General features: G+C 43.1%; 1 protein-coding gene across 2 annotated transcripts in view; it reads right to left on the bottom strand.

Moving 5' to 3' along the window:
- The window catches only part of ZBTB40 (zinc finger and BTB domain containing 40), a 70,469-nt gene extending 44,307 nt beyond the window's left edge, over window positions 1-26,162 (bottom strand). For both annotated transcript variants that reach the window (XM_077457935.1, XM_077457936.1), the window contains exons 1-7: window positions 26,006-26,162; window positions 17,022-18,062; window positions 13,446-13,579; window positions 8,254-8,461; window positions 5,756-5,907; window positions 3,526-3,718; window positions 1,783-1,919 (exon numbers count right to left, since the gene is read on the bottom strand). In XM_077457935.1, the coding sequence (XP_077314061.1) occupies window positions 1,783-1,919; window positions 3,526-3,718; window positions 5,756-5,907; window positions 8,254-8,461; window positions 13,446-13,579; window positions 17,022-18,018 (1,821 nt within the window). In that variant the 5' untranslated portion in view covers window positions 18,019-18,062; window positions 26,006-26,162. The remainder of the gene's footprint in view (window positions 1-1,782; window positions 1,920-3,525; window positions 3,719-5,755; window positions 5,908-8,253; window positions 8,462-13,445; window positions 13,580-17,021; window positions 18,063-26,005) is intronic.
- Between the last annotated feature and the right edge of the window lie 392 nt (window positions 26,163-26,554).

Genomic DNA, 26,554 nt, shown 5'->3' with positions numbered 1-26,554 from the left:
TTTGCGCAAACCAATCAATATATGCTTATTGCAATTATTTTTTTTACCAAAGATTTGTAGAAGAATCCATATTGGCCTAAACTGAGGACAATCACGGCAGTCACATGATCATAAACCCCACCCCGCCTCCTGGCATCTGAAATCCCTTGAAGGGCCGGAGACCCTGGCGCCAAGGGGTTACGATGTGATGGCCGCATTCGGTTTCTTTTTAGCCCCCTCCCCCCTTTTATTTTCAACTGGTGATCCAGCCAGTAAGTCTGTTATCGTTCAACTTCCTTTAGCAATCTCCGCTGTCCAGCAAAAGTTGAAGTTGGAACATTGAGAGAAACTAATTAACACTGACAAGGGTGCTTATAATGGTCAGCTTTTATTTATGTAGGTAGAATCGTTCTCCTAAACAATTTCTGCAACTGCTGAAAAGTTTTAGATGGAGTTGGCTTTAAAGTGGAACTAACCCCCCCCCCCCCCCCCCCATCTTTTACAGAAAATGAAGTTGCCATCTTAGCTTCTGTTTGATCTGCAGTTGCCATGGTGCTGTGCATGTGATCAGTTATGACACTGGCCATTTGATGACTTGCGTTTGGTTGAATGTACAAGCAAATGGAACAGCTATCATTGATGGCGTGCCTTGAATGTAATCATTTTGGGAAACCGTTAAATCAGTGGGTGTAGTACTGCTTTAATATTTCTTAGTTAAAAGTCTATCTAAATCTGCTAGTACATCCAACACCACCCTCTTCCCAGAATGTGTAGGTTTAGGAGATATTTCTTGGACCTGCAGGTAAGCCTTAATCTAGGCTTACCTGTAGGTCAAAGTGGTTTGTAAGGGTTTACAACCACTTTAATGACTGGCAAGCTGCAATATATTAAAATGTTTAGATATGCTATAAGCAGCTCAGCAGAAAAAGCCAAGCTCACCCTGCTACAAGCACAGAAGGAGTGAGGAAAGATCACCCCACAAAGAAAGAAAATATTGTTGATGTGGCATTGAACGAAAAGTCTATTCTGGAATATATGGGCTTCTAGGGTCAGCATATGAACCAAATGAACCAAAATAAAACAAAGTTAAACACTTGCATCCAATATCCCTCTGCATTAGATTTCACATTGACTTGTATGAAAGAGAAAAACCAAAAGCAACATGAAGCATCACAAAGGCAGCAACAAACACAAGTGTCCACAGCTCCATGCAATGGCAAAACACAAAGGTCGCACTTGCAAATGGGCTCTGGCGTTCCGCCACCGTGGGGGGGGGGGGGGAGGCCCAAGACAGCAGGAAGGTGCCTGCTGTAGAACATGTGAAAGGGTCCCAATTGGGGACCACAAGGCTAGGCTCACACTGCTATGACCCCAAAGTCGTATGACTTGCCTGCAATTTCCTTGTGACTTTTGTGATTTAAGATTGCAGTCTATGGCACAGAAAAGTAGTGAAGAAACCTTGTTTTTGTCTGCTAATTGAGTTGCAATGATTAAGAGGGTGCCCACAGAAATGAATGTGTTCTTCAGCAGTGTGAACAAGGGCTTCTAAAGGGCCCCGTGACTGAAGAAAAGAACCCTGGGACCAATGGTTAGGGCCCCGTTTTTTTTTGCACCAGGACCCTGGATGTTCTAGTTATGACACTGGGTCCACAAAATCCAAACATGCCATTTGCAGATCGTTCAAAAATGATTCATAAACAGCTATAAAAAGCAAAATTGATGTAGATTAGGCCTAAATATATAAAAAAAAATAAAAAAAATAAAAAAAAAGGAGTTGTGCTACAAAAGACAATAGACGCTCACCTCTTTCTCACCATCTGTTAAATGCGATGCTGTTGAAATGCCACCAAGTATGATGTCAGCATCGTTCACCACTTCTGAAAAATTCTCCTGATATTGTTTCAGCAACTCTGCTCCATAATCAGCTGTGCTCAGCTTGCCTGCACCAGAGGAAGAGGAATATTTTACATCTGTTTATTATGCTGCCAGATAAGAGACTTTGGGGCAGACTTGCAAAGAATCACTTATTGGGTTTCTCACACTCATTGGGTCCCCCCCCCGGATTCCCTACTACATACAGGCTCAAGAGCACTGATAGAAAACAACCAGTCAGAAAGTTTGTAGGGCATGGAAGGAAACCGCAACACACACACAGGGAAGTAGGGCTGAAACAACTAATTGATTATGAAATTAATCGATTACTATTTTTAGAATTGATTAATCGGCCAGTAACATAATGGGGTTAAAAAAAAACGAAAATTAGCCCTTTATAGTACAAAAAGAGCAAATAATCGCTACTGTAAATATTATTTCACAGTTCTACAGAAAAAAAAAAAAAAAAAAAAAAAAAAAAAAAGGAACCCCTTAAAGCAGTGATTATTTGTTTTTTGGTATGTTCTGCAGACGCGCACTACAGTTCATTTACATGGTTTCCTATGGGAGACGTTCACATCTATGCTTTTTTCTGCTGCTGCATATTTGGAAAGGGTCAGGGACTTTTTTTTTTAAATGCAAAATGGTGCTTTTTTTTGATTCAATATACTTCAATGGAGACGCTGCAGAAAAGCATGTAATGTAATAGTTTTTTGCAGCAATTTGTGTTTTTTTATTCTGTCCGACAAATTGGGCAAAAAAAATAAAAAATGCAAAAACGCAAGTCCCAGCAAAAGAATGTGCATAAAAATAAACAGCAAAAAGCACTGCAGAAACAGATCAAAAGCAAAACTGCATAGGTGTGTACTGAGCCTTATGCTGACCACACAAATCAATTTTCAGATGAGAATATTCATACAAAATAATCTTTTTACATTCGCTGAATGAAAGAAAGTTGTTTGAAATTTTCACTTGTTTTTAAAATGAATGTCATTTCTGACCGAAAACCAAATACACTGTTGGTAAAAGGGATTTTCAAAATTCCCAAATTTTCCCATCACGGTGGTTGAAAATTAACGTCGATTTGACCCCACTAACGATTAGAACGTTCTTAAAATTACTTTTTTTTTTTTTGAAGGAAGACATTGTTTTTTAAATAAAAAAATTTGATCTGATGATATTTACCAGATTCACCCTTTAATAGTATATATCCTCCAATAGCATACACAGTATCTCTTCTAATAGTATATACAGTATATCTCTTCTGTTTTTCTCAGAGAGGATTCGATATTTTGCTTCCTAACCATATCGTTGGTTATTTACATTTAACACTGCATAGAGATATTTAAGAATAAAATTGCCTTTTTTTTTTTTACTTTACATATTAACTAAATTATACACCACACTTTTTAAAGGTTATTAACCGATCAAAACAAACCGGCCATCTAATTGATTATGAAAATAATCGTTAGTTGCAGCCCTACAGGGAAGTTACACAAACATGAGACGAACAGACTACCTCCATGTCCAATTAACATACCCAGAGAAACTGATGTGAGCACCACACTGCTAAACCACTGTAGTGCTCTGTGGGTGGCCACATGCATACCACTGTCCAGATCAGCTGAAACATTTGTTGCTAAAGACACACATTTTTCTAGGCTTGTTTTATACCTTTGAAGTTGGACTTTTTGCTGTGTGGCTCCAGTAGATCGAGCAATGAGTGGAGGTCAGGAAATGCTTCTCGGACAGCTTGAAGAAGCTTGATGAGACTGTCAGGGCTCAGGGTTTTGGTTTCTGATGCCTTCCTTAACAGTTTATCCATAGCTTCCTTATGTGACCCACCTTCACAGCAATCAATGATCACCTGTCAATATATTTAATGTTACACAAAAGCCACAAGGGGGGGTGGGGGAACCAACAACAAAAACACACACACCACTTTGCTCAACCTGAATCGCAAAAAGTGCTCTGGTCTTTGGCCAGCCAAATCCTCTGGGGCTGAAATGGTTAAAGTGACTCACCTAAAGCTGAGCTTCAGCCTTAGTGATATTAAACCCACTGCCACCATTTTTTTTTGATATTATGTTTATATTAGTATCTAAATACCTTTTTAAAGGATAAGTCCACCTGTGGAACGTTACACGTTTTACCCATTTTTAGGGTGCAACGAGTAACAAGTTCCAGCATCTGCAGATTTTCAACACTTCCCCCCCACCCCCTTTTCCCTGTGACAGCACCACCCACACAGCCACATCATTCATTCACAGTTTCCTGTGAATAAATGCCTACAAGTACCATCTGCCTTTGCAGCTGACGGCTTGTAGTTTGTCAATGAACTACTAGGGTTCTGGTGAGCACTCTCCTAGTCCATTGGTCTTTCTGCACTCAAGTAACTGCCTGCTCGTATGAGTCTGCAGGAGCCTGAGATTGCACATGTGCAATGCTCTGCAAAGTCCTTAGAAAAAAAAGAAAACGTGCATTTATTAATTTTCTGTTCAAAAATTGAACTTATCCTTTAATGCCTTGTACGCCGCAGTCAAGTGACTGCTTCACTAGCTCCACATAATGTGCAATTGGTGGATAGAGCTAGCTGGAGATCTCAGTTGCAAACTGCAATGTCACTGCAGTACTCTTCAATACAATAGCAGCTAGGCTCCCTGTATGCTCACACAGGGTGCCATGATTAAGAGGGGATTCCTCTCTAATTTTTCAGACAAAACTTTAGGGACGATCCACAGATTGTTTTTGCCAGCATAGCTATTGGCATTCATGCATAGATGGGACAAATAAAATGCTGCATGTATATGAAGACACACAGCATTTAAAACATATCCTCCTGTTGTAGGATATTAAAAGGGCAGAGTCTGGTTAACTTTTTCTTGGAGAAATGATAGCTGAAATCTGATTTGTTACTACACAGAAACAGACAGTTCTTATTTAACCACTTCAGCCCCGGAAGAATTTGCCCCATTAATGACCAGGCCATTTTTTGCGATACGGCACTGCGCCGCTTTAACTGACAATTGCGCGGTCGTGCAACGCTGCACCCAAAAACAAAATTAATGTATTTTTTTCCCGCACAAATAGAACTTTCTTTTGGTGGTATTTGACCACCTCTGTGGAATTTATATATTTATTTTTAACCATACTGTCATCAGTGCAGTACAGCATTACCATATGACCAGTGTGTTGGTGATCAGGGACACCGACCGGTGACCGTATGTAAAAGGAGAAAAAAAAAAAAAAAAAAAAAAAAAAAAAATGAAACAAATTTCTTCAGCTTTTTTTTTTTTATAACACACTGTGACCAGAGCAATACAGTGTTACCATAGTAATACTGTACTACTCTGGGAAAGCAATTAGGATTTTCTATTTTTTTTTTTTTTAACACGATTGCCTATAGCAGTGGATTTCATTAGTACAAGAAGGATTTTACTGAATGAAATCAATTCATTCAGTTTTTTTTGTGATTGGCCAGAGCTTATTACATGGTACAGATTGACTGATTGGGCCTGTCTGTACCATGTGATCACTGTGACCAATCCCAGCTAGCAACACAATTTGTATACAATGGATGGAATAAAAAAGGAAGCCATCCATTGTTTACAACTGTCATGTGATCTGCTGTGATTGTTCAGTGTTCACATAACACTAACAGCAGAACGGTACAGTGATAGGTCATCAGCTGTGGCCCATGGACACAGCCTGTGACAGATCGTACCACTGTGCAGCCCTGTGTTGTGGGAGTACATCATATGACTTCCTCCCAGAACAGAAGTGCTCCCGCTAGGCCATCATTTTACTATAGGCCAGGAAGGAAGGTGTTAAATATATTTGTGCCATATGAATCAAATAATATTAAGCCTTCCTAAAGAGAAAATAAAAATAAAATTGTAAAAACCTTTTTTTCAATTGTGGTAAGAAAGTCATCCTCTGCTGTATCTAGGCACTCAATAATTGGGCTGAGCTCTGTAATACACTGGATCAGCTCTTCTCTCCGTTCCATCAGAAGATCAAATAAAGTCTTTTCTTTTTCCACCAATGCCGGAGGCCCTGTGACAGACAAGACGATAAGGCATTTATAAAAGTTTGTGCAAACCAAAACATTTGTAGTTTCTGTGCTTGAGGGCCTAGGATACGTGTAATTTATTGTGAATAGTATCCACCCCAATGCACCATCAAAATGCATGTGGGCTGAAAAACACACAGCATCCTTTGTGGTTCATTGCATAAAAATGCAAACAATCAATTTTTCATGAACTGAGGTACGTTGCAGTCTGTTCAGTTTTCAAGGACTGTCTAATGCAGTGCACCAAAACATACAAATACATGTGTGCTGTAGTGCACTGCGCTATGCTGCACTAAAATTCAGACATGCTGCATTGCATCACAGGGCACCGTGTCAAAATGCATGGCACCATACGGCAACGCAGCACATCGCAGTGAATGAAGTGTACGTTTTTTTTTTTATAATGCATGCACAAAGAAAAAAAAAGAAAAAAATAAGCACACTTACCTGTCCAGGGCACCCGCGTTGTCCTCACCTGAAACCGACCCATCCCTTGGGTCCCAGGTGGAGGTGCCAGCATTTTCATTAGGGGAATCAGGAAGTGAAATCTTGCGGCTTCTCAGCCTGGTTCCCTACTGCACACGCGCAAGTCACACTGCGCATCCTGACTGGTCCCTGCTGTCTTCCGTCTCCCAGAAGAAAGTGGTGGGGGGGGGGGGGGGGGGGGGAGGGAGGAGGATCCAGACAGCGGAAGTTCAATTTTTTGGGTGGAACGCCACTTTAAGTACATCCATGCATTATTCTTTTATTTAATCCACTTAGCGACTGTAATAAGTATATATACACCTTGTAGTTTGCAAGTGGTTTACCAGGATTATGGCTAAAGATATCAGCCATAACCTCGGTATTTATTTTTATTTTTTTTACAGCCGAGGGCTGTCTTTTTAATGAAAGCAGTTGTGCCCCCTCAATCTCGCCGGTTGCTCTCGGGCTTACCGCCGGCTCACCCGAGAAACAACTTGACGGTGCCGCCGACTGGTCACACAGGCGATCAAAGAGTAGATCCCCTTTGTTTGCCTCTTTGGCCTTGGGAGGACTGGAGCAGGTTACTTTTTAAAGAAAAAGATCAAGGTTTTAAAAAGGTAAATGAGAGATTACGGATCTTTTTGACCCCAGATCTCTCCATAAAGAAGACCTGTCATGCTTATTTTTGTTACAAACCACGATTACATTCCTTGTAATGGGAATAAAAGTGATAAAAATAAAATCGTAAAGCACCCCCATCCCTCTGTGCTCACGCGCAGAAGTGGATGCATACATAAGTCATGCACGCAAATGTAAACATTATTCGCACCACACATGTGAGGTAGCGCCACAAATGTTAAAGTGAGAGCAATGATTCTAGAGCTAGACCTCCTCTGTAACTCTAAACAGGTAACCTATAAAAGGTGTTTAAAGCTTCAACTAAGGAGATTACCATAGTTTGTTGCCATTGCACGAGCATGCACAATTTTAAAGTGTGCCATGTTAGGTGTCTATTTACTCTTACTATTTACATGCAACTTGTTTACCCATAACAGAATTTTTCACAATTTATAAAAAAAATTGGGGTAAATATTTTTTTTTAAAATTCATTAAAGTGTCTTTTTTCCAAACAAGTTGCGTTTGCAAAACCACTGCGCAAATACCGTGTGGCATAAAAATGTACAACAATTACCATTTTATTCCCTAGGGTCAAAAAAAAAAAAAAAAAAAAAAAACACACCACACAACAAATATGTTATACTTTCTGCCTCTGTGCAAGGGTTTTGCACAGAGTTCCCCCAATCCTCCTTTTCTGGGGTCCCCCCTGTGGCACTCCTGGCTCTTCCTCTTCAAGTTCCCCCTCAGAGAGCTGCATTCCAAGGGGGCACTTGTGTGGGCGCGCTCCCGAGTCCTGCTGCTCCGTCCATTGACGCAGAAACCAGGACTCGGCCCCTGTCCCTCGGCTCTCGTGTCACTGGATTTGATTGACGGCAGCTAAAGCCAATGGCTTACGCTGCTATCAATCCGTCCAATGAGGACCCCGAGACAGCTGCTGGAGCTGCTATGCGCCTATCGGTGGAACGATGGGGCTCGGGTGGGGTGGAGTACTGCAGCACAGAAGGTTTTTCACCTAACTGCATAGTATGCAATAAGGGGAGAAACCCTAAAATCCTGTCCAACCCACTGGCCACATGAATGTACCCTAAGCCGTAGAGATAATTTTTTGTGGGATTTCCCTGAGACCTGAAAACTTTTTCAAGGGGTGGGGCTCATATGTTGAATAAGACTGGGCTAATAGAAAATACAAGTATAAAAAAAAAATCTATATAATACACTAGCAGGCTTAGATGTGAGCTTCTTTTTACCTGTATCTACAGTTACTTCCTCCACAGGATCTTCGGATTTTGGCTCTTTTTCAAGCAGTGCTTCATTCACACTTGGATTGGTGTCCCGGCACAACTTCAGTAAAGCCAGAACAGTCTCAACCACAATGCTTTGCCCATCTCTAACCTTTTCCAGAAGTTTGGCAAACGTTGAACTCCCCTCTTCAGCTTGGCAACATTCTACTACAACCTGCAGAGGAACACAGGCAATGGCATTAAAAAATACCATATATTTGGAGATGGAGCGATATTGCTGCGTTGGACAACTCCGTGCCATAATTAAAATGTGTGAATACCAGAATGGCTCATGAAGTTTGAAGCGATATTGAAGTCTTATTTTTTTAATTTTATTTTTAAATAACAAACATGTTATACTTACCTGCTCTGTGTATTGGTTTTGCACAGAGCAGCCCGGATCCTCCTCTTCTCAGGTCCCCTGCTGGCACTCCTAACCCCTCCCTCATGCCGGGTGCCCCCACAGCAAGCAGCTTGCTGTGGGGGCACCCAAGCAGGCACACTCTCAAACTGCGGCTCTGTGTGTCTATTCACACACACATGGAGACGAGGCTCTGCCCTGCACCCTTCAATTCCTGATTGGCTCCCCCTGCTGCCAAAAGCCAATCAGAAGTGCAAGTCCCCAGAGAGCCAAGGCTCTTGTGGACATAGCTGGATTGAGATGGGGCTCAGGTAAGTATTAGGAAGGCTGCTGCACACAGAGGGTTTTTTACATTCATGAATAGAATGTATTTGGTGCCTTCAGAACCATTTTAAATGATACACTTGTTTTTTTTATATCACTATTTAAAGTGATTGTAAACCTTAGGAATGAAATATGAACAAAACAAAGCAAAGCACATCCCTCTACAGCGTGTACTTGTCTCCATCCAGAGTACCGTACCAAGTGTCATTTCTGTCTGCTTTCACATTCCTCTGATATCTGTAGACACTTCTGACAAGTTTCCCCGACAACAAGAGAAGAAAAAAAAAAAAAAAAAAAAAAAATAAAAGGTGACAGGGGAGGGAAGCTCTAACACACAGCCTGTGATTGACAGCCTCAGCTCTGTTTCTGTGTGAATTGCCTCCCTTCCCTCCAATTAGTTCTTAGCTTTCCTCCCTGAATGTAACTTAAGCTCTCCAGCCCTTGCTTTCTGACAGCTCAGATAAATAGGTACATCTTATGTTGGAGGATTTGTTTAATTTCTGTGTATCACCTGAAGGCAGTCACTTTACTGAGTATATGGAAGGCTTTACAGCCACTTTAACACTTTAACCCTTTTGCGGACCTGCGCTGATTTATATTCTGCACCTCAGGTGGCCGGACCAGTTTTACAATTTTTTGTATAGACTGAAATTGTGCAACGGGCCTTTTTTATAACATATTTACTGCAATATTCAGCTTCAATCCAGAGATGACCCCTGCAGTACTTATTTTCTGTCTGCTTCTTATGAGCACATGAACAGATGGACTCCTTGTTCTGCTTCTTCCTCTCACACTTCAGCCCTTCTATACTGGGACTGAAAGAGGCTGATTCCAAGTCAAATTCAGATGCTTGCATTTAATCACAAATGAATGATTAGAGTTGCATTTGTGTCTTTTATATCCTCCTATAGTTCAGCTTTAATGCACACCAATGCAAAATAATCGTATACATCTTCCTTTTATGGTGTATATTGATTATTGTCATTAGGGGGCTGAGCAGAGAGTGGCAGGTCTTCTCTGGACTGCAGATGATGATCAGGGACACGGAATCCCGGACTTTCTTATTCCCTAGTACCTGGTGTGGCACGGATACGGAACTTCAGGTTGCATTCAGAGCTCTATTGGACTTTTCCACCTCCATCTACCGGCCAGAAAACTCAGGGAGATGAGCCCCATAGACATCTATGGGGCCCCACTGCACAGACATGGATGGGGAGAGAGGACTTGCAGCACTCGATGTCAACAAATACAGGAGGCCGCAGCATCGGACCTTGGCAAGTATGCATCTGTAGAGGAGGAGATCTGTTTACTCAGCAAAGGGGGTAAAACAAAATACACTTTTTCTAAAAATGAATTTATTCTTTAAAGTAGAATTCCAGGCTAAACCTAGTCTTAAAAAACCCTGATCTCCTAATATCGATGCCGACCATCCTGTGTAAGGAGGAAAATATTGGCCTATTTTCATGCAGCTCGGTGCGGTCATGTGATCCAGCTACCCTGTGTCAGTCAGCAGTGGCTGCAGGCAAAAGGACCTTTGACAACAGATGGGCAATGGGAGCCTATGGGTGACACCAGGGCTACCAGGCATTCCCACCCACTGTCAAGTGTTCTCTCCTCTGCCCTGCAGCCACCACTTACTGACCCAGGGGATCATGTGACCAGACAGGTGCAGGTTGAAAATAGGCAAGTACATGCACCTTTTTACACAGGTTAGTGGGTATACTGTAGGTCTTAGGAGGGGCGAGGACATTTATAATGTTTGGCCTGAATACGAATTTCACCTAAAATAAGAATTATGCCCCGTACACACGATCGGAAATTCCGCCAGCAAAAGCCCGACGTGAGCTTTTGGTCGGAAAGTCTGACCATGTGTATGCTCCATCCGACTTTTGCTGGTGGAATTTCCGCCAGCAAATGATTGAGAGCAAGTTCTCTATTTTTCTGACGGAAAAAGTTCCAATCGCAAATTCCGATCATCTTTAGCAATTCCGACGTGCAAAATTCCTACACATGCTCGGAAACAATTCGACCCATGCTCTTTGAACTTCATTTTCTCGGCTAGCCGTTGTGTTGTATGTTACCGCGTTCTTGACGGTCGAAAGTTCAGAAAACTTGTGTGACCGTGTGTATGCAAGCCAAGCTTGGGCGGAATTCCGTCGGAAAAACCATCCAAGATTTTTTCGATGCAAATGCCGCTCGTGTGTACGGGGCATTACATTACTTTTTCCCTCATAACCATTCATGCATGTGATTTTTTTGTAGTTCGTAAAATATATGATCCTGCCAGTGTCCTCCACCCAGCCACACTTTTGGTCTTCTGTCAAAACTAACCAAAGCTACAAACAAGTTGTCAGGTGGCGTGCATGCAACTCCATTGCCAGTCTGTTATATGAGGCGGAGACCCCCCTGTACTGACCTGCAGAAGAATGACAGATGTGCCGGCCTATCTGTACAACTGTGACCAGACCCTGCCCTGCTCTCCAGCTACAACCTGCAGCTTATTGTAATCACTCCAACACTTAACACAAGAGCATGCATTCCTGCATACTTCAAAGTAAACAGCAACAAGGAAATCCAGGAATGGAAGGATCATGTCCACCCACCTAAACTTGGCATGCATTATTTCAAAAACATGGAACATGACTGGCTGCGTTGGACAACAAACAGAGCTTCTAATGGCAGAAGGTATATTTATCTTAATGCATTCAGATAAAAAACCTTGTGTGCAGCAGCCTCCCCAGCATCCCTAATACTTACCTGAGCCCCCATCTCGATCCAGGGATGTTGCATGAGAGATTCGGCTTCCCAGGACTCTCCCTCCTGATTGGCTGAGACAGCAGCGAAGCACCACTGGCTCCCGCTGCTGTCAAATTCAGTGAGTCAATGAGGGGAGAGAGGGAGGGGGCCAGGGTTCTGTGTCTGAATGGACACAGGGAACTACAGCTCGGCTCAGCTTGGGTGCCCCCATAGCAAGCTGCTTGCTGTGGGGGGCACTCAAAAGGAGGGAGGGGCCAGGAATGCTGAAGAGGAAACCAAGAAGAGGTGGATTCTGGGCTGCTCCGTGCAAAACCACTGCATAGAGCAGGCAAGTATAAAACAGGTTTGTTATTTTTAACAAGAAAAAAACAAAGAGACTTACTTAGTATCACCTTAATGGATTCCTTGTATTAAGGTTTTAAAAACAAAAAAACTTCTTGCTCTCACAGGCTTTGTTGAGGCAGAGGAAGCCAGTGGCCCCTGCTGCTGTCAATCAAAGCCAGTGACGAGGGATTTGGGGGGGGGGGGGGGGGGGAGGCCAAACCCTGCTGTCTGTGTCAATAGATACAGATAGTGAGGCTCAAGAGGGAGCCTGCATGAATCTATGGGGGCACTCTGCACAGGGGAGAAGCCAGGAGCACCAACGGGGGACCTGAGAAGAGGAGGTTCAGGGCCGCTCTATGCAATTTTACTGAGCAGATAAATGCCTCAGGCACACTGGATGTTATAAAACCAGCAGTGGCTTTTATTTATTTATTTATTTATTTTAGCTGTTGCATATTTTAGCTTTTTTTTAGCAAAACTATACTCCCACAAAAGCTTATGGCTCAAAAACGCTGATAAACACATAATAGTTTCTCAGCTTTTATCAGAGTTAGAGCATTTTTACAGCTGAAAAACATAAAACCCACTAGGTTCTGGGTCTTTTTTCCAGCCAAAAAGCGCTGATAAACAGCCCGTGTGTGCATGGACACATAGGATAACATGCTGGGGAGAAGCTAGAAACAGCGGCTATAAAAACGTCCAGTGAGGCCATTATTTAAAAAATAAGCATTTACAATCACTAGAGATGCACCAAAACATTGGTGTTATCGGCAGCATGCTGATGAGAAAGGTGGCGATAATGGCACTGAAAATGCACCGCATTTTTGCTGCGAATTCGCAGCAATTTTATCATTATTTACTGTGCTTATGGCGTGTTTTTCATAGGTCACGTGACTCAAAAACAGCATCAAACATGTAACACGGGCGCGTTAATAATGCGTCCTTGCTGCGTTTTCAATGCATTTGAACTGGCATTTGAGCGTGGGGTTTTTGTGCGTTTTTTTTTTTTTTTTTTTTACTGACCAACAATCCACCAAGCTGGATTTTTAACACCACAATGGAAGCCCAACGGACCAGTGTGCATACATAGAATTTAAAGGGATACATTCTTCTTGAGATTCTCTTGTGCTAAAAAGGTGCCAATAATGGCTGCCGATACATTAATATTCATTTAAATTGATGATATTAAATTAAAAAGTAATACAATTCTATATAAAAATAGAGATATTTTTTAAAAACTATAAATTTTCGGTTTTAGGCCAAGTGCATCCCGCATTTTCAGTTCCAAAATTTCCATTCGGTGCACCTCTAACAATCACTTAACCTTGTTACTACTTATTTTTCCTGGCTATTGCAGACAGGTCCCCCCATCTTCCTGTAATAGTTCACTCACCTGTTTTTCAGTCTCTTTGATATCTTCACACTTTTTTAGATTTTCAAGAACACTTTGGGGGTCTGAGAGCGCTTCGCTGAATATACTCTCATAACGAATAAGAAAATCCAACTCACCCGATGCTTTCTCCAACTCTAAACATAACATACATCAAGAACCATTAACAAGCATCGAAATAAAAAAACAAAAAGAGGCAATTATTCTATTTTTTTTATTTAAAAAAATTCATACACATGGATGTTCAACTCCTATTGCCCCACGGCCAGCACACGCCATTTCTTACATTTAGGCAAGCAGCAGGGTTTAAGGATAGAGGTGAGCACTTTTGTAAAAGCGATCCGAGTGGCTAACTGGCAGCTGGATCCCTAGCACTGGGACACCCGAGCGGGCAGCCGGCGATCCCTCCAGCTAATCAGAGGCAGAACCGCTCTGTCCGCCTCCGATATAGGAGACAGAAAGCAATGAGCATACATCACTTCCGGCTTACCACGGCACCATTTTTAAAAATGGAACGCATTTGATCACACTGCTCTTGGTGTAATTAAAATGCTTTTAAAGGGCAGAGGAGCGATTTGGGGTCTTACTGGCCCCAGATCTCTCCATAAAGAGTACCTGTCACATGCCTACTGCTGTCACAGGGATTGCTTACATTCCTTGTGACAGCAATGAGAGTGATAAAAAAATAAAAAAAATAAAGTGTCAGTTTCAGTGCAAAGGCGAACGCATTCTTCGGTCTCACTCACACGCAAACAGCGAACGTCCCACACATGTGAGGCATTACTGCAAACATCAGATCATGGGATAATTCTAGCACCAGACCTCCTGTATAACTCTAAAGTGGTAACATGTACAGGCTTTTAAAATGTCGTCCATGGATAGTAAAATTTATGTTGTATGCTATTTTTAAGCGTGACATGTTTGGTGTCCATTAACTCTGTATAACATCTTTGAAATTTTACAAAACAATTAGGTTAAATATTGTGATTTTTTGCATTAAAATGCATGTATACATTGCACAAATTCCGTGTGACAAACAATTGCAACAACCACTTTATTCTCTAGGGCCTCTGCTTTAAAAAAAAAAATAGTAATAAAATGATATATATTAAAATGATCAATCAATAAACATCATTTATGATGATTAAAAGTTATAACGGTTACAAAATAGGGGATAATTTTATGGCATTTATATAAATTTTTTTTTTTTTTACTAGTAATGGCAGCGATTTTTATTGTGACTGCGACATTATGGCAGACACATCAGACATTTATCACCAGTCATTTATACAGCAATCAGTGCTATACAAATGCCTGTGTAAATGACACTGGCAGTTAATGGGTTAACCACTAGGGGGCGGTGTAGGGGCTATGTCCTGAGGAGTGATTCTAACTGTGGGGGGTCGTGGCTATGTGTGGCACGTCACTGATCTCTGCTCCCAATCACAGGGAGCAGAGATCAGTGACACTGTCACTAGGCAGAATGGGGAGAAGCTTGTTTAGCATCTCCCCGTTCTTTTTGTCCACGAAGCGATCGCGCCCACGGGACCCATGACCCGATTCACGGAGGTCTCGGCCTACGCACGCCGCCACTAGCGCACACTCGATGGCATGGCAGCAAATTTAAAGGGACATATAGGTACGCCCATTTGCCCAGCCGTGCCATTCTGCTGACGTATATCGGCGTGCACAGTTTGGGAACTGGTTTAAAAAAAAAAAAAAAAAGATTTTTCTTTCTTATTTAGTTTACCTTTAATTTTTTATTTTTATACTGTTTTAAAAAAAATAAAAATTGTCACTTTTATTACTATTACAAGGACCTCAGATCTCATATTTACACTAAAACTGAACTAAAAGATTTGTCATTTAAAAAAAAAAAATGATTTAAAAACAAAAAATAGCCCTTTAGGAGGTATGGGCGGAAGTGGCGTTTTGACGTGGCTTCCACCCTGCAATGTCATGGAGATGGGTGGGGGCCACCTTCCCCTCACTCGGCTCCCTGCACAGCTAATGAAAGAACCAGATCACTTCCGCCACTGCCGACGGCTCAGATAAGCGGTAGGAGGGGGGCCCCTCTCCTGCCACTGATAAAAATTATATTGCGAGGAATCCACCACAGAGACCACTTTTATCTTGTAGCCGTCCACCTGCTAAATATGAGGATACTGGGGTTATGGCAGCTAGCTGCTGCCATAACGATATCCGTCCTTAAAGTTAGGATGTATATCGGAGTGCGCTGGTCGGCAAGTGGTTAAATGCAGTTTTACTTACCTTATCCCTCGCTCCTGCGGCTTTCTCTTCTCTGGGCCACCGAAGCTGCTTCTCTCTGGTACTCCAGCCAACAGTCGCAATTTCAATGTCAAAACAAACAAACAATTGAGGATCAGCAGAAGGACCAGCATTGTAAGTAAGGGTGGCAAGGGTCTGCCCACAACACTGAGCATTGGAAGAGGAAAGCCAGATTTTAGATTAGTTAGATTTTTTTTTTTTTGTTAATTTTGGATAGCGTGAAGTCTTGTCTAAGGTACCATTAAAAAAAAAAAAAAAAAAAAAAAAAAAAAACAGTTGATTATATGCTGCACATTTCTACTGGTAAGGCCCCTTTCACACTGGGGCGGGAGCGGCGTCGGCGGTAAAGCAGCTCTGTTTTACTGTCGGTATGCGGCCACTAGCGGGGCGGTTTTAACCCCCGCTAGCGGACGAAAAATGGTTAAAACCGCACGCAAAGCGCTGCTTTGCCAGCGGTATAGCTGTGCTGCCCCATTGATTTCAATGGGTAGGAGCGGTTTAGGAGTGGTGAATACACCGCTCCAAAGATACGGCTATCAGGACTTTTTTCACCGTCCTGCTAGCGCACCGCTCCAGTGTGAAAGCGGCCAGATTTTTTCAGGCGCTATACAGGTCCTATTTTTAGAGCTGTAGCGTCTGAAAAACGTCCCAGTATGAAAGGGGCCTTAACGTGGTTCTAAAGGCTCAAGGTTTTTTACCTTAAAGCATTCTATGCAATCTTCTCTCTGGCGCCCCTCTCTGATCATTGGCTCACACAGAAACTGGAGCCATTGGTTCCTGCTGCTGTCAGTCAGTGAACCAATGAGGAGGGAATGTGGGCAGGCCGAGACGTGCTCTGTGTGTGCATGGACACACAGAGCGTGGCTCTGGAGCGAGCTTGCTTGAGTGTCCCCATAACAAGAGGCTTGCTATTAGGAGGCACTCAGCAGGGGACCCAAAAAATAAATAAAAAAGGGAGGATCGCCGCTGCTCTGTGCAAAATCATTGCACAGAGCAGGCAAGTATAACATGCTTGTTGTTTTTTTTTTTCTTTCCTTTAAAAATGAAGTACTAGTAGTGCATGTTGACAACACTCAACAAAAAATGGGTAGAATGGATCCCCTACTCACCTAACATGGAAGATGGCTGTCGTGGGGCTAGTCATCAGCTGTCGGAAATATCCCGAACAGTCAGCCTAACGTTACAGCCTGTAACCTCCAATATTTTCAGTTATGCTGGATAGCGAACTGTGATATAATTCTGTTTGACTGCATTGCAACAAAATAAAAAAATAACGAATGTAGGTGTTACCTGGCTTATCAAGTCTTCTTTTCTTTGCTGCGGGCTCATTACTCTCCTCGGGTTGGGGCAGCTCACCATCTTCTGCTGAAACGACCGCAGAGTCATCGGGACAAGTTTCCCCTATAGCAGAATCTGTAGTTTCTTCAACTACCGTTTCTGATACGAGCTGATTAGTGGTTTCTTGCTGTACTGGTGGAACACATGGTGATGGCACCGTTTCATCCTTAGCAGGAGGCGGCTCCTTATCCAACCCCTCAGATGTTGGTGCAGAATCCATCTGTGCGGGGCTTGGTGGTCCTTCTACACTTGAAGGCTCCATCACACAATCCACTTTTTCTTTAACACTTTTGGAGCTCTGCTGTGGTTGAAATTGTTCTGTAGTGCCCACAGGAGGAGAAGGATTGGTGGTTTGTAGGTTCCCATTAGCGTCCAGCTTCTTAGAAGAAACGGGTTTTGTAACTTTTTCGGCCCCTCGCTTCTCAGGAGCGGAAGCTAGAGACGCCACTCCAGTACTCATAGGCAGTAACATCTTATCAATGGCGAAAGTCTCACTTACGACATTGCTCCTGGGGGCTGCAGGCCTGGCTTCAGGTTTAACTAAGGTTAATGGCTTAACGGAAACATCCTTCACCTTTTGAGTCTGGGTGGAGTGATTCATGAGCTCCGTCAGGAGGTTCTTACAGCTCACAGCAACATCAAACATTTGAAGGCTGTCTGCCACAGTGATAATTTTTGTCAGGTTGTGTTTTCCAGGTGGAAGTTTTCCTGAATACATCATCTCCAGCAGCAGAGAGAATTCTTCTGGCGATACAACGGAGGCATCAATAGAAATGGTTTCCGTTGTTTCCAGTAAAGACTTAAAGAGGAGACTTGCAGCAGAAAGGACAAGCTTGTGAGCCCGGAAATGCAACGTACCAACAAAAATCGTGCAATCACAAAACTGCTGCTCTTTACACAGAGTGTAGACTTGCTGCAAGAGCTGGCGGCTGTAATTTGGAAGCTCCATTGTTTAAATATAATCTCTGTTATATGATGTATTCTTGAGGATACCTAAACAGACAAAAAAAAAAAAACAAATAATTTAACAGCACATAAATCCTGCTGAATTCAAAATCACGCATGTGCTAAATTTAAATAGTTTTGCAATTTTCTAGAGCACTACTAAAGCCTCGTACACATGGTACAAAAAATCAGAAGGGGGATTGTCGTTTGACAGACTGTTGTCCGAAGTTCGTACTATTAGTACGCTCCTTTTGATGATCGTTTACCAATTTTCTGCCAACAAATGTTGGATGACAGGCTAGTACATTTTTGTCAAATGACAGATCCACATCGGATCGTCGGATAGTCAGCACACAAATCCATCACACAAAAGTCGAAAGTACAAAACACGCATGCTTGGAATCAATGCTTACGAAATTAGCAGAAGGGGCTCAAAAGGTGGCGCTCAAGAGCTAAAATTCCTCATAGTCCATCACGAAGTTCGTGTTTTGTGGCACGACAATTTGTGTAATGTTAGTATGCAAGACAAGATGCTGGGACACGCCCTTTTGACAAAAATCAGGACGCTCAGTTGTCCAACAATCGTACCGTGTGTACGAGGCTTAACAGTCTAAAGCCCCATTAGATTTTCCAAAACCATGTAGTGTAAGGGCCTGCACGATTGCATACAAATTAAAACTCTTAAAGAAGAAGTAAACCCTGATGGGTTTTACTTCCTCTTTTGCTCCCCGCAAGGCTTCCAAATGAAAAGCATAATGGGCTAGTGTGCATCGCATACTAGTTCATCATTACCTGCAAACGAAGGCCACGCTGTCCCCTGAGCAGGCCACGTCCATCTTCATCCCTCTTCCTTCCAGGGCCACGGACTCCGGCACTGTGACTGGACGCAATAGTGGGAGCTGTCAGTCACGACACATGCTGGGGGGAGAAACGGCACGGTGGTCCATCTCTTCACAGCACATGCGCCAATAACGATATTGGCGCACTACAAGTGAAATATCGCCTAGACGGCGAATGTTTAGGAGATATTTCCACTACCTATAGGTAAGCCTTATTCTAGGCTTACTTATAGGTAAAACTCAACAAAAAGGGTTTACAACCACTTTAAGGGTTGACCTCATATTTTTATGGTTTTGGTAAATCTGAAGACAAAATCTGCAGACAATCTAATAGCGTGTAAGGCTGAAAGACACAAAAAAAAAAAAAAAAAGTTATAGAAGAGTCCCACTCCCACCCAACCGGTCACGAAAATTACGATCTGACTGACTGTTTACCACTGAAATGACCAGAACCCCTGATCCTGCAGGCACCCTTCAGGCTGTAAAACGGAGGCCCACAGCTTTTTCTCTCTCATGCTCCGGCGTTCACAACCTGCAGCCCTGCAATGGATTTGAGGACACAGACAATCCACTGCCAGAGTGTATGGAGAGTGCCAGCTGCCAGGGGACTGGAGGAAAGGATAAATAAAGCTGTTTTCTGCAGCCCTTAGACATATGAGCAAATAAACAAAACACCTTGTCAGTGCTGTGACCTATGATAAATGCTTAGGGGCTGGCAAGTCCCCTGAGTTGGACGCCGTGGACTAGTGAGTGCAAGCTGGGCAAAGGTTCTCCCAGATTATTAATTCATTCTGGCCATTGACACGCCTTATTCCTAAAATGTATCAAGCGTTTTTTCCTGCTCAAAAGCTCCTCTACTGAACACAAAAAATATTTTTAATTTTATATATAATTTTTTTAATGCCATTTCTCAGATTTATTTTTGATCACTTTTAGTGCTGTCACAGAAGTAAACCTCCCTTATGATAGCAATAGGCAGTGACAGGTACCCTTTATGGAGAAATCTGGGGTCTATTAGTCCCCAAATGTCTCCTCTGCCCTTGAAAGCATCTGATCCTATCACACAAGATCAGTGTGAACAGATGCTTTCACAATTTAAAAGTGGTTTACATCTGGAGAAACCTGCAGTCACAAAATACTAGTCGCTTCTGGTTTCCTATACCAAAGAGCTGACCGAGGAACTTCTGGTCCTTGATCAGCTTTATGGTAAGCTGGGCTCACCGGTGGGATGGTAGAACCCAGAGAGGCAACCCCTTGTGCCACTTGTAAAAACAATCCAGCAGCTAATAAGCCCCTAGGATAGCTTTTACATAAAAGCCGGCCGCTGGATGAAAAAAAAAAGCAATACCGGGATGATGCCTATAGCTGCAAGCATCATCCCGGTATGACCACTTGAAGCTACCAGTGTATTATGTACGTTAGGAACTTTTTAAGTGGAGAAAGGAGGGTGAGAGAGGCACCAAAACCACCTATGGTGCAGCAACGTCCAGAGACCAGACAGTATCCTGACAGCTCCCGTCATCAAGAGAGTCCTCTGGCATCTTCCCCACTCTCTGACACACAACGGCTGCTGTGCAGACCTGGTTTCTCTTGAGCTGACATTCAGATATACTAACTTGCCGGTCTTATTGGACACCTTGTGAGTGCATCACCTGTATTTTAAATTTTGTGTTCTACTTAATAAATGTTACTGCACCATAGGCGGTTTTGGCATCTCTCTTTCCACAGTGATCGAGACTCCCAATCCGCCATTGAGGTTGCCTTACCCCCTTCAAGCAGACATTCATATAGGCTTTTTGAACTCACAAATAGATTAGCCTTTCCACCTTCTGGAACTGTTGAACTCCCCTATTATCACCATCATTTAAAATTTTATTTTTATTAATTTCAATTTTTTTGGTATACTCATGGACCATTTTAACCGGAAGAGCACTATACAAAGCCTCTAAGGGTTCTATCATTAACCTGTAGATTGTTGCCAACAGGTGTAGTGCTGAATACAAACATTCTGTGCGTTTTTTGTTTAAGTGGTTAAAACAGATTGTTTTAGGTGTAGAGGTGTGTGTGCACGGGTCCTTATATATTGCAAGAAGAAAAGTACGTCATTTTATTTCTGAAAACTTGGGTGGCGACAGTGTAATGTCGATACTTAGGTGCTTTACATTATAAAGGCAGTCCCAGATTACAAACAAGAAAGGTTCTGTTAGTTTGTTCCCAAGTTGAATTTGTATGCAAGTTGGAACATTTTTTTTCTTTTTTAAAATGCAACTCTGGCCAAAAAAATTATTGTTTTAACTTTTTTCTGGTCAGCATAGTGAAGGGTTAACACCCCTCTAACATTTGTTTTGCTGTCTGTATCCCAGTTCAGAAAATTTCACCTCACTTTCTGTACCCATGACAATTTGGTTTTTGAAATTGTTAGGGTGTTGTGGAAACAAGTATTGGTGATAAAGCATCAGTGGAGACACCTTTTTCCCCCATAATAACTCTTACAGGAGAGAATTTCCCTTTCTAGGGGTAGATTTCCTCTTACTTCCTGTTGTCTCCCTCTGTTTGTAAGTTGGATGTTTGTAATGTGGGGACTGCCTGTATCCGCTTTGAGGTGGTGATGGTCACATTCATTACAATAATAATTCACACTAGTGCATGGATCTGCGTTTAGCGCACCTGTGCACACTACAATTCTGTGCTGGCTTGTGTTGCATTTTAATGCAACGCATGTAAGTGCATGTACAATGCACATTAACACAATGCAAGTAGTAAAAAAAAAAAAAAAAAAAAAAAACTTTGCATTTTCATCAATTTTGTCACTTTACAAGGACCCATATCAGTGGCCATCTTTGGGAAATTGGAGAATGAAGAGAAGGAGTGTGCAGAGTAGGGGCTCCCTAGTCACCGAGTCAGAATTTGGCCAAAATGAGAATCATGATTTCTTTTTTTGCTTAGAATAAAAATATTATCATCATTATACAAAAAAAGAAATTGGGCCAACTTTACTGGTTAATTTTTTTTTTATTCATTAAAGTAATTGTTTTCCAAAAAAAAATTGCATTTGAAAGACCGCTGCGCAAATAGAATGCGATATAAAATATTGCAACAACCATCATTTTATTCTCTAGGGTCTCTACTAAAAAAAAAAAAAAAAAAATATTATAATATAAATATATATATATATATATATATATATATATATATATATATATATATATATATATATATATATATATATATATATTATGTTATGTTTGGGGGTTCCAAGTAATTTTCTGGTAAAAAATAAATAAAAAATATGAAGGTATTAATTTGAAACGTGTCAGAAAAGGTTTAGTGTTTAAGTGGTTAAATGTTCCTCATTTACTCATGAAGTCTATTCCATTGACAAAACTGCTACAACATTAAGGCCCCTTTCACACGGACGATCCGTTCAGGTCAGCCTGTCAGTTTTTCAGGCGGACCTGAAGGGATGCTCCATAGAGGTCTATGGAGCATCGGATGTCAGCGGTGACATGTCCGCTGACATCCGACCCGCTCCGATCCGAAAAAGTGTGACGGAGGAAAAAGTTATTTTTCCATCCGTCATCGGATCGGATGACAACAGACACTGCGGTCCATCGTCACCTGATCTCCCATAGGGGAGAGCGGAGCTGTGACAGGTCCATCCCTGCACAGTGTGCAGAGACAGACCTGTCATCTTCCTGCTCAGCGGAGATCACTCCGGCAATCCCCGCTCAACAAGCGGATATCCACGGGGCAGATCAGCACTGATCCACCCCGTGTGAAAGGACCCTTAGACTTAAGTTTCACTGCTAAAGAAAGTTTAAAATTATTAGCCACAAGAGGCCAACTTATCTCATATACTGTATTATAGATCACAACCAAAGATTGTACTAACACTAACCACAAACTATAGCAAATTACATTTACCTGATGGTATACTATTTTTCAAAATTTTCTTATGTACAACTCGTTATTGTAATTATTCTGTCTTAAAGAGGGATTTGACTGGAAAAATAAAATATTAAAAACCAGCAGCTTTAAATACTACAGCTGCTGACTTTTAATAAATGGACACTCACCTGTCCCAGGGTCCAGCGATGTCGGCAGCCGAGGCCGATCGATTGACCGACCCTCGGCTGCTGCCGCCATTCTAGGTGAGGGAATCAGGAAGTGAAGCGTTGCGGCTTCACTTCCCGGTTACCTACTGCGCATGTGCGAGTCGCGCAGTGCAATAGTAATGGTCCACGCTGTCTCTGGGACCCGTGTGTGTCCCAGCAGACAGCGTGCTGGGACAGGAAGAGGCATAGACTCCCGTGGGAGTCTATGCCCGGAAGTGGGTGTAAATACCTGTCTTAGACAGATATCTGCACCCCCCTCCCCCCTGAAAGGTGCCAATTGTGACAACAGAGGGAGGGAGGGAGGGTTCCGATGAGCAGAAGTTCCACTTTAGGGTGGAACCCTGCTTTAATTACACCCTTACTTTGTACTACATTTTGCACCAAATAAAAAGTTTGTAAACAAAAATAAAGTTGTTATTCTTGGCAGACTTCCCAGTTTTTTCTTCTTCCTTTCTTTTGATTGCTTCAGAATAACAGATAGAATTATTTGCTTATTAAGAATCATGAAACACTTTTGTCAAAATCACAATGGGGGGGGGGCTCTAATTGATAGCTATTGATGACTTTGTAGCTCATGTTTGGGAACGTTGTAAATCCTGGCAGAAGGTCCAAAACTGCCTTTTACTTTCACATTCTGAGACGTTCTTTCACATTCCGTAAAAATGTGGAATAGGCTCCGTCAAGAGGTGGTTCTGGCCAGCTCAGTAGATTGCTTTAAAAAGGACCTGGATTATTTCCTAAATCTAAATAATATAAAATTGATAATGATATTTATATAAATAGTTGATCCAGTGAATATCAGCTTGCCTCCTGGGGATTTTTTTTTTTTTTGTCCCCGCTGGAGAAGATTGGATTATGCTTTATTGGGGTGTTTCTTTGCCTTCCTCTAGATCATCTGTGAGTAGAGCATTGTGTATATGGAAGTTTTCTGTTTTTCAAACAGACCAACTATGGGGGGGGGGGGGGGGGATTTACTAAAATGGTGCAGCACAACCAATCAGCTTCCAGGTTTCATTTTAAAGCTAAAGCGGCACTAAAGGCCGAAGGTTTTTTCATCTTTATGCATCAAGATGAAAAATCTTCTGTGTGCAGTAGTCTCCCTCAGCCCCCCCCCCCCCCCCAATACTTACCTGAGCTTCCTCCGATCCAGTTTTTTTTTTTTTATATTGAAAAGCCTGTGGCGTGCAAAACACACCCAAAAACTTCCACCCGGTGCCAAAAGAAGTGCACACACAAAGAGTGTATCACAAAAATGTGCAACGGGTGTACCACTGTCCTCCACGAGGAAGGACCTTACCCTCATCCCCCGGGGCATTAGGCTCCAAACGGGGACTGAGGTACCGTACATGGTCCATCTGGCCGAAACTAGATGGACCCCTTTCTCTGGAAGGTCTGCCGAAACAGACCCGCCCAAGTACTCGGTTGGGGCTCCCCCGAAGGGAGACCCCCAGAGAGAGAGAGAGAGAGGGTGAACCAAGCCAGAAGGCCTATGTCCACCCCCTCACAAGACTTTCAAGGCCAGTTCAGGGCCCGAGGACCGACACCCTACTCATCACACGTACACAGTGACAAAACAAAGATGTGACACAACACACACAAAAAAAATAAATAAAATAAAGTGAGGAAGGGATAGTGAAGAAGAGAGTGAAAAAGGTGGCCATTGTGTAACACAATGATCAGGCCCTCCGGCCAGGAATCAAAAATTCCTCTGGTCCCAGCCAAAATGCCAGCCCTAGAGGCAGGTGTGAAAAGACGTGTCATGGTGAAGTGACCTTGGTGCCTAACATCAAAGTGATAAATCACAGTGAAAGTAAAGCACCCCTGAACTGCCACTTCAGGGGCACATCACCACAGGCTTTTCAAAAAGCTTGCCTGACCCCCCAGACCACAGCAGCCCCCACCCCAGGCAGAAAGGCATGGAGATCCAGGAGCTTAGTGAGAGCCCTTTGCCATCAGGCCCCCCCCCCCCCGCTCCCATCACTCCTACCTAATTACATTCGGGAAGTACTGGCCGTTCCCCCGGTGAGAGAAAGGGGAACCAGCGTTCCCTCACGAAAAACTGACCGGAGTTAGAGCTGCCCCAATCCAGGCCAGAAGGCCAGGGTCCCCTCCCTTCAGTGCCGACCAGTGGTTCTCCGTCCCGATCAGAAGGCTTCCCTTTCGGCTACGAACTGCTCCAGGTTACCTTCACGCCAGCAGGTTTTGCATAGCAACCGCCACAGCTTCCTCCGATCCAGTGATGTACACGATAGCCTGGGCTCTCCGGGATTCCCCTCCTCATTGGCTGAGACAGCAGCGGACGCCACTGGCTCCCACTGCTGTCAAAGTCAGTGAGACAATAAGGAGAGAGGGGGCGGGGCTGAGCCGCAGCTCTGTGTCTGAATGGACACAGAGCAGCTGTTGGGCTAGGGTGCCCCCATTGCAAGCTGCTTGCTGTGGGGGCAATCAGGAGGAAGGACGGACCAGGAGTGCTGGCAAGGGACCCAAGAAGAGGAGGACTGCTCCTGCTCTGTGCAAAACCACTGCATGTTTGTTATTTTTTTTAACCAAAAAATAAACACGACTTTAGTATCACTATAATGCTAAATGCAGAATGCATAAAAAAATAAAATAAAATGCAACACATTCTATGGAAGAAGGGGGAAAGGAAAAAAAGCGAACGGAAGGGAGAGGAAAGGGGAAAAGCGAACGGAAGGGAGAGGAAAGGGGAAAGGGTAATGTTTACATTCTGATGAGTCTTCTTTCAGATTAGTCTTGGAATATATCACAAGATGAGTGAAGTCTGTACATACAGAGGAGGGAGCTGTCAGTGATGGTCCAGCATGTTGGATCTCCATCATCAATAATAATGGTGGTCCCCATCCCTCCTCCCAGCACCTCACCACTACCAGGCACACCGCTCGCTCCTCTGTGATAGGAGGAGGAAGGGGGGTGGTGCGGTCAGGCCATGCTGTTCCTTGTAGCCCCTCTAGCTCTCTTAGGGCCGCAGCCCGGTGCACCAAGTAGCCACTGCCTCCCTCCCCTCCGCCACACTCACCGGTTCTGCTCCCCCCAGTGACAGCGCTCTTGTTTATCTTCCGGTGCCGGTTTCCTGTCACACCTCCTTCTCCTCCTTCATGTCCCACACTAGGCCCGAATCCCCCCCCAACCTCAGCCTTCCCCTTCGACCTCGGCCGCCGTCACACGTACCGGAAGCGGCCCTCACGTACTGCGCGCATGCGCGAGCCGGCCACACCGAACGCTGTTTGTTTTAGGCGGAGCAATAAAGTTACTAAGGGGGGGGGGGGGGGGGAGGAGGCAGGAGCAATAAAGTTGTCGAGGATAAAAAAAAAAGAGGGCGGTCCAACCCCCTGGGAGGAGCAATACAGATATCGAGGCGGAAAAAAAAAATAGTATGTGAATGTGTAGAACTAAATCAGTGCACCGCTATATATATATATATATATATATATATAGTATCTCACAAAGGTGAGTACACCCCTAAGTGAAAATGTCCAAATTGGGTCCAATTAGCTATTTTCCCTCCCCTGTGTCATGTGACTCTTTAGTATTACATGGTCTCAGGTGTGAATGGGGAGCAGGTGTG

This window comes from Lithobates pipiens, unplaced genomic scaffold (genome assembly GCF_037356315.1).
Source record: "Lithobates pipiens isolate NorthernLeopardFrog02 unplaced genomic scaffold, aLitPip1_a1.2 Scaffold_27, whole genome shotgun sequence".
Lineage (NCBI taxonomy): Eukaryota > Metazoa > Chordata > Amphibia > Anura > Ranidae > Lithobates > Lithobates pipiens.
This window is presented reverse-complemented; position numbering and strand designations above follow the sequence as displayed.